The sequence below is a fragment of the Metopolophium dirhodum genome, chromosome 1 (assembly GCF_019925205.1).
Source record: "Metopolophium dirhodum isolate CAU chromosome 1, ASM1992520v1, whole genome shotgun sequence".
In the NCBI taxonomy this organism is placed as follows: domain Eukaryota; kingdom Metazoa; phylum Arthropoda; class Insecta; order Hemiptera; family Aphididae; genus Metopolophium; species Metopolophium dirhodum.
The window spans coordinates 113,913,339-113,922,018 of NC_083560.1; the positions used below are offsets into that span (position 1 = coordinate 113,913,339).

The 8,680-nt window shown below is 26.4% G+C and overlaps 1 protein-coding gene across 1 annotated transcript; it reads left to right on the forward strand.

The window, feature by feature from the left end:
* Positions 1-374: 374 nt before the first annotated feature.
* Positions 375-5,780, forward strand: LOC132936015 (kinesin-like protein KIF27). The gene is made up of 9 exons (XM_061002674.1): positions 375-1,210; positions 2,580-2,785; positions 2,872-3,143; positions 3,199-3,361; positions 3,418-3,570; positions 4,231-4,365; positions 4,452-4,598; positions 4,692-4,923; positions 4,980-5,780. Exons 1-9 carry the CDS (start codon positions 973-975, stop codon positions 5,132-5,134), a joined length of 1,701 nt encoding a protein of 566 aa, XP_060858657.1. The 5' UTR covers positions 375-972; the 3' UTR covers positions 5,135-5,780.
* Positions 5,781-8,680: the final 2,900 nt, after the last annotated feature.

Sequence of the window (8,680 nt, forward strand, 5' to 3'; positions counted from 1 at the left end):
TAGTTACTCAAATTCGTTTATATTTTTTATTGGTATTTTTTTTTATGATAACTCCACTTAAATTAGTTTATAAAAATGGTCAACTTACCCAAGCACTGGCTTATAAATGCCATATATGGAAAGTACATGTTTTTTTTTAGATGATCTGGGGTAGATTTGAGCATTGTCGCATTGTTATTTCACTTTTCTTGGTCGTTAACTCGTAACTCGCAACAATGAACATTATTATTACCATACGGCATACGTATATCCGTTGTGTGCAGGTTTGGTCACCCCTGGTGTAGAGTCTAGACATACCGCACGTGTGAAGTACCTATCCCGCATGGCCGCATGGGTGATCCCCGACCCGCAGGCGGTAGTCCGCGGGCGGCAGATGGCAGACCGCAGGCGGCAAACCGCAGACACCTCACACCTATAAATTATGATATATTTTACGGGATCGATTGTAAGAAAAAAACGCGATTACAGTGTTGTTTGTAAACGCGTGTAGATTTTTCCACAGTCGCCAACGGACAAAATTCGGCTCAATAGCGATCGTCGCAATTTGTGACATTTGATTATACTATATCTATAGAATTTACATTATGCGCATTAATTTTGCGCGCCGGCGCCGACAAACGTAACCGGAAGGTGGAACCGTTGCGAATGCTGGTCGCGGGATAACGGACGTTTCTGCGTGATGCTAGCGATAACGGACAGTCACCTTGATAAGCATTTACGATTGTACGATATTTTCTAATTTCTTACACAACATTATTAATTATTTGTTATTATTAACGTGTTTATAATTTTATGAATTCACTTTATGACGTCTGTGTCACTACTGTTATTAGTTACTACTACTACTACTACTACTACTCAAATTACTACTTCTAGAGAGCCTTTATTATCTAGGCTCTAACTACTACTATTACCATTTTTATTACGTACAATTTTTTTTACCAACTTATATTGGATCTTAAGGATTTCGCAATGAATTCAACGTCAGACCTACTTACCAAAAACCTAAAACCTTTACCAATTCGCAATCCATTTGGTAGAGTGAAAAAAAAGGGTCTGGACATTGACAGTGTAATAAATGAAATTAAATTTGATCAAAAGTTAATAAGTGTGTTTAACACTTACAACAAGTACATCAATTTTCGGTTTGACTATGTCATCAGAACAAGTATTACTCAGTTACCTGATGAACTCAATCATAATGTTGACCGTGAGTATTACATAAAATCTTTATTTGGTTAAGTTACTTACTTCACTAGGTACTTCGGTAAAATAAAAATCTTTATGAATTAAAAAAAAAACATTTGAAGTAGGTACCTATTACTATCTACATTAATAATAATATTCACAATTTACTAAATTGTCTTACACCTTAAGACACATAATTAATACTTTTCTATATTGTTTACATGTTTATTATAATTTATGAAAATTATTTGAATAGAACAATAATAATAATATACCTATGTAATAATTATAATAATTGGATAATACCTAATTGAATAATAATTAAGTAATAGTATATATTATATATACCTACGTACATGTTGAAATTATTCAGTAATAGCAATTGTAAACCTATTATTTTGTTCATTGTAAATAATTGTAAGTTTAATTTGAACATCATCTGTATAACCTAACCTATTTATTTTTCTTTCTTATGAACAATCACTAAACATTTAACCAATCAATAGTGAGCTAATGATCCCTTAAACATGATTTAGTGGCCCATAATTGGTCCATTAATTTGTATTAAAATATTTTTCATGCGACCCGACATTAATATAGAGAAGAACAAAAGGATTATTAATTATACATGTACAGGGATAGATTGGGATTTCAGATAACCCTGGTAAAACTAATACTTAGCAGCCTGTATGGCAAACACTATAGACAAAAAAAATATTACAACACTAGGCATAATAATAGGCCACAGTTTTACTATATTTTATTGATTAAATTATTCAATAATTAAAATATGCAAATATAAGTCCTCTCTACCCTATTCTCTACACAAACTACTATTATAATAGGTACAGTAGAAATCAGTTAGTCATCACAGTAACCGGCTCAGAGGGATGGCCAAATACATGGAATATAAAAAAAGAATTATAAATGTTTGAGTTATGACGTATATTTATTACTTATTTTTATCATCATATTGTTAACAATGACGTATAAATATGTCTTAAAAAGTGTATAATATAGTAATTACATAGATTTATAAGATACAATTGAGGATATACCCTGTAAAATTAAGAGAAACATTATTGGTAAAAACTTTATTATAATACAGTCGATTCTTGGTAATTCGAACCTTGATAACTCAAAATTCTCGACGTCTCAAACAAATAAATTTCCCCTTCAAATAACAATAACACATTAAAATTTTGATAATTCAACATTTTTAGTTAGTCAAATTTTTTTTCCCCATGAATTTTTGAGTTTCCGAGTGTACACTGTAAATAATAATGCTAACCATGCTAACATTTTTAAAAACGTGTTTAAACATCATAACTTGTCAAAAGGTTAATTATTATTTGTTAGGTAAATTTTAATTGATTTATTATACTTTTTAGATTCTGAATTTGATCAAAGTCAACATATTATACTAGATTGTATTAGTAGTAACAATAGTTTAGATAATGTTACAAAACTCCGAGAAGAATTGAAAACTTTAACAACAGAAGTAAATTTAAAAAGAAAAGAATTGAGTTTAATTTCCATTAATGAGGATGGATTAAAAATTAATATTAAACATTTAGAAGACATTATATCAATTAAGGTAATTATGCCATCGTTTTTATCATATTATAAACTATTAAATTTTATAATATATTCTATGAATCATTGAAATTTAAATTATTTTAGAAAAATTTCATCATTGAATTTGCCAGCTATGCAGAAATCAGATGTAATGCAAAAGAAAAAATTCAAAAAGAATACAATAGAATAAACAAAAAATATAAAAAAATTTTAAGTCAGTTAAACAAATCAAATAAAATGACAAAAACTAATTATGGTAATGGAACTAGTAAAGATAAGGATTACGGGGAGCAAACCAATAATAGAATATTACGATATGAAGATAAAATTAAAAAAATGGATGATATTATAAAAATTGCCAGTGATAGTAAAGAGAAGTATTTACATATACATTATAAATTTGTCTTAATACTAATGAATATTATAATTTAGATTACTACAATATCAAATAGCTTTACAAACTTCTAATGATCGCTTAAAAACATTTTATGACCAATTAAATAACCAAATAAAAAATAAACAAGAAGTTTCATTATTATTAATACAAAATGAAAAGCGAATTAAACAATTAAAAACTAATTTATCTAATTTGGAGGTAAGTAAAAAAAACTTGAATTTGTTGTGAATGCAATTAATAAAAAAAATTTTCAGGTTTTATCAAGCGTAGAAAAAAGTAGAGTACATACATCATCAAATTTAATTGAGAATGATAATCTAAAAAAAGAATTTTTGGATTTGCAAAATATGAGAAATGAAATTTTAAGTTCACGTCCTAGAGGAATGTTCAATCCCAAGTATCAAAAGGTTTTTATTCAATAAGATTTAAAGTTTATTCATTTTATAAACATAAAAAAAAGAGTTTCTTCATAACTACATTAAAAAATAATCTTGATGTTAATTAATATTCAGGTATTATAAATGATTGGTTTTTTTAAAACAATTTTAAGTTAAATCTTTCTTGTATACATTTTTTTTTGCATAAACACCAGTTTATAAGCTTAAGAGGATGTCACACCTGCACGTGTTGTCTCCATCTTACAAATGTACGAAATAGCAAAAGCTATTTTGAGGGTACAACTTTACTCCCTTTGTATTTATAGTAGAATTACCAAAGTTCCACAACGCACAGGGAAGAACTTCATCTATATCGTAGTGTTTTTATTATTTGGATAACATAAGTACATTTAAAGTTATCAGTATGAAAATATTAGGTTTTTTGTTTTTTTATTTAGTTATTAAAAATTATTGGTTGGACTAAAGTACTATAAAAAAAAAACAACACTGATAAAGTTCTTACCTAAGAAATTATCGAATATTGGTAATTCTATTATTAATACAGACGGAGTAAAGTTGTCCCTCACAAAACAGTTTTAGGTATGTTGTATATTTGTAGGACAGAGATAACACATGCAGTGTGACGTGCTCTTAAATGATTGTAATTCTGATTACACTTTTGTTTTCAAGGAAAATAATTTATTTAAAGAAGATATTCGAAAATATTTAGAAAACAATGAAGCAATTGATTCCATAGATTATTTAATTGAATTAAAAAATAATATGTGCAATAATAATACAAATTTATTACATTTTATTCATACGGTAATAATAACATAATAATGCATTATAATATTGCATTTAGGTATTTAAAAAAAAACTATATATTATTATGCATGGAATTATTACAGAATTCAAATGAAACAAAAATTTTTTTGAAGTGTCTGTCAACTTTAAATATAGATGAAGTAAAGAAATTGTTGGTACATTATTTTATCAAAGTTGTTGATTTAAAAGAATCTGGACGAGAAAATGATGAAATAATATCTAAGCTTGATGTGAGTATATTATATATCAACAAATGGATATTTTTTTATTATAAAATGTAGCAAGTTTTTCTTTTTAATAATTATAAATTTAATAACATACAGGCAATAAATGATATACAAAGGCATAATATTGTGTCTTTAACTAATAATTATCAAGAATTTCATTTGTCAATCGAAAAAAAATTCATGGTGTTAAAAAAAGATTATCAAGCAAAAGTTAATATGTTATTCCAACTAGTTCAAGAAGAAAATAATGCTATTACTATGTTTAAGACGAGACAAGAAATCGTAGGACTTAAAAAGAAAATAATCGAATTGGAGAAGTTACAAACAGGTTCATATTATATCTACATAACCATGTACATTTATTAATTAATTAAATTATTGTAGTGAAACATAAGGACACTTCAGTGGTGCCAGAACCCCATATCTGTTCAAATCTTCTAGAGGCTTCGAAATCAGAATCTGAAACTATGTCATCTGCCAAAGTAATATACCATAAAAACAAATTGAAGATACAAAAAAATAAATTTAAATTGATTTAAGTATAACTTTTAAATGAAAAAAATATATTTGTATTACAACTATTACGTATAGGTAGACTTGAGCTTCAGCTTGTATCTCAATTGCAATTCCTTTTCTGTCAGGGTTTAAAATATGAATTGTAATTATGAGGACTGAATAATTATTGTATTTTAATTTTATTACTGCCTCAAAAAATTGTTAAATATATTATACAGGATGTCTAATGGTTTTAAACTGTCTTTAAGCGTGACTTAAAAAATAAATATTTATTATTCAAAATTTCTGAAATGTAGTGATTATTGATCAGTGACCTATTATAAAAAAAAAAAAAAATTAAATACAATTTTTTTATATATAAAATAGCAATAAATAATTTATAGATAATATAGTTAAATGTTTAAAATAATAGAAAATGTTTCATTTTTATTATTTGTCTGACTTGAAATAGGCATTTAGTTAAATGCCTAGTCATTTAACTAAATGTGTAGGCGGATTCTGAAATTGTATAAAAATTAAACTTTTTGACTATTTGCCTACGACATAATATATAATACTTAAACAATGTATTACTGTTATAGTTATTTTTTTGTAATTAAAAAATATTTTTTTTATATAGACAAAAAGACGATAGACACCCTTTGCTCAGAATCGTTTATTTCGTATAGGTAACTACAATAATTTTATATCATTTATGATGCATTTTTTATGCAAGTTGTGTGTATATAATATAGCGTACCTAAATTAAAAATGCTCATAACTCATTTAAAAACTGAATTATTGTAAAAAACCTACATACAAACAGATAATGTTCTTATCATCAAGTTTCATAATAGATCCATTCACTCTAATTTAAACGATGCTAACCATGATCTGCTGAGTGTTAATTTTCTAAGACGTAGGTAAACTTAATACGTAAAACTAATAGGTAGGTACGTAAACTTGTAAGACGGAGCCAACAAATGCATGTGTTACGTATTTGTGTTCTTTTAAAAGTCTTAAATGCAATCTTTCTGTCAAAATACAGTTACTAATTGTAAAATAAATTACTTTAATAGTTGCAATATGGATATAATAATTATATCATCAAATATATACATCTTATAGTATAATATAGATTGACTGACTGCCTTCGCTAAGAACTTTTCCACATGCAATGATTTATCATTAAATTCAAATTTAATACATACATAGCAGTTACTTGTGCAAGAAAGCGGTTATCTACTTTCCCCTTTTTTATTTTTAAATATGATTGTTGAAAATCTGTAACATTAAAAACAATAAGCAGCTACATTTGTCATTGGATTACAAAAACTGGATCAATTGATAGAAATTGGCATCTAGCAGTGGCGGCTATCAAACAAAATAAAGGTGTATCAAATTTTGAATTTAACTACCCACCCGCCAACCCTGATATACAATTTAGTAACCAATAATTTTTTTTTATGTATACTACCCAAGTACAAATACAAGAAAAAAAGGTGGGTAAGTGGATGTCGTTCTGCTGTACAGTAGGTTACAAGTGGGTCACTGTAATGGATGGTGTTCAATTTGAATTCAATTATAATATAATTTATCATTGTATAAGAAGAACTTATGAGGAATCTTGTATTAAAATTTTAACATCTTAGATTTAAAAAGAAAATTTTTATGAATTTCTAACTCAAAATAATTTGCAAATTTTCGTAATTTTTACGTATTTTGTCAATATTTGAACCATAAATGCTTATCAAAAAAAATTATGACTATAGATTTTTAATTTTTTTTCATATGCCTTTGAAACATGATACTAGGAGCCTTCTATTAAATTTTCAAGCTTTTTGAACCAACAAATAATATTTTATTGATATTTAGAGAAAAAAAAACTAAAAAAAATGGAAACTGAAAATGTCCGTATACAGTTCAAAACAAATAAAAATATTTTGAAAATGTTTTCGTGTATAGAAAATGCAAATATAAACGACTAGTGAAAATTTCATGTATATGCGTTCATATGTTTTAGAGTTACACCAAAAACCAAAATCAATGTTTTGAAAAATTGATTTTGCGTAAAAATTCAAGTTTTTCCTAAATTTTTTTTTTGTTTTTCACGGTGCTTTTGAAAATTACTGGGAATATTGACCTCCCCATGCATCAACAGTATTTACTTTCCCATCGAACAAGATACTGAAGTTGAAAATCGAAGCATTATTTCGACTACTCGTGTAAACAGACACAAAAAAAAAAGAAAAAAAAACACACATTGTAAAATCAATACATTTATCGCTCCGCTCAGAATCTAAAAACGGATAAGTTGGTGTCGCTCCGTACAAGTAGCTGGTTGCAAGTGGGTCACTGTAATGGATTGGGTTAAATTTGAATACAATGATAAAATCATTGTGTACAAAAAACGATTCTTAGCGAAGACCCTGAGCGATTCTGAGTCTATAATATAACTAAGTATTTTGATAATTTTATTGTGATTAAAGTAATTTGTTTTACTGTTTGATATTAGTACAACAGTAGGTTAAATTTATTTTTGCCAAAAAAAATTACATTTGAAAATGTCATTGTGTGTATAAAATTTAATAATTTACTCTAAAAGTATCATATTCTCACGAACGCAATTTTTAAATTACAATTAAATATCTAAAATGGTTATCATCGGTTTCAAAATGTGAATTCGTCCAAATTTTATTTTAAAATATCCGTAAAAAAATAATTAGGTTTCATATTTTTTGTTTATAGAGTATGAACTTTTTATGAGAATCCTTGTTTTAAATTGTAAACCCTTAAAGTTATAAAATATTAAGATGTAAACATATTTTAATTTTTTAACAACAATAAATTTCGAAATTTTGAAAAATTTTGTTAAAATTACTTATAAAATAATCGTTCCTATGGATCTTTAATATTTATCAACTCTATTTTAACATCTAACCTTGTATTACATTTTTAAGCTTGCAATTTTATTAAATTGTGTAGAAAATGATAAAATAATCATTTGATTGGATACGATATGAAAATCGTATGAGAATTTGTTGATTTACTGGTAAATATCTAATGTCTAATTTCAAACTTGTAAAAAATTGTTTTGACTTTCTGGTTATTTTTTTTTTATTTAATATAGGTAAACTTAAGATTTAACTAAAACCTAATAATTTGCTAATTTTCGTGATTATTCCGTATTTTGTCATTATTTGAACTTAAAATGCTTATAAATAAAAACTGTGACTAAAATAGCTCAAAATAAGTCAAAATATTTGGAAAATGTTATGGTGTATAGAAAATGCTAATATAAAATTCAGTCAAAATGTCATGTACCTACGGTCATTTGTTTTAGAGTTGCACCAAAAACCAAAATCGATTTTCTCGAAAACAGATTTTGCTTAAAAATTCCCGTTTTCCCTTAATTTTTCATTTGTTTTTCACGTCGCGTTTGAAAATTACTGAGAAATTTTTACTTTTGACCCCCCAAAGTACCAACTAGATTCACTTTCCTATCAAAAAAGTTTCTGTTGAAGAAAATCAATATATATTTTCTAGTGTATATTTTCTTGTAATCATATTGTAGCGGACAACGCCTTCAT

Coding starts and splice junctions, on each gene's coding strand:
- LOC132936015 (XM_061002674.1), top strand. CDS start 973: ATGAATTCAACGTCAGACCTACTTACCAAAAACCTAAAACCTTTACCA. Junction 2,786..2,871: donor AAGACATTATATCAATTAAG/GTAATTATGCCA, acceptor AAATTATTTTAG/AAAAATTTCATCATTGAATT. Junction 3,362..3,417: donor CTAATTTATCTAATTTGGAG/GTAAGTAAAAAA, acceptor AAAAATTTTCAG/GTTTTATCAAGCGTAGAAAA.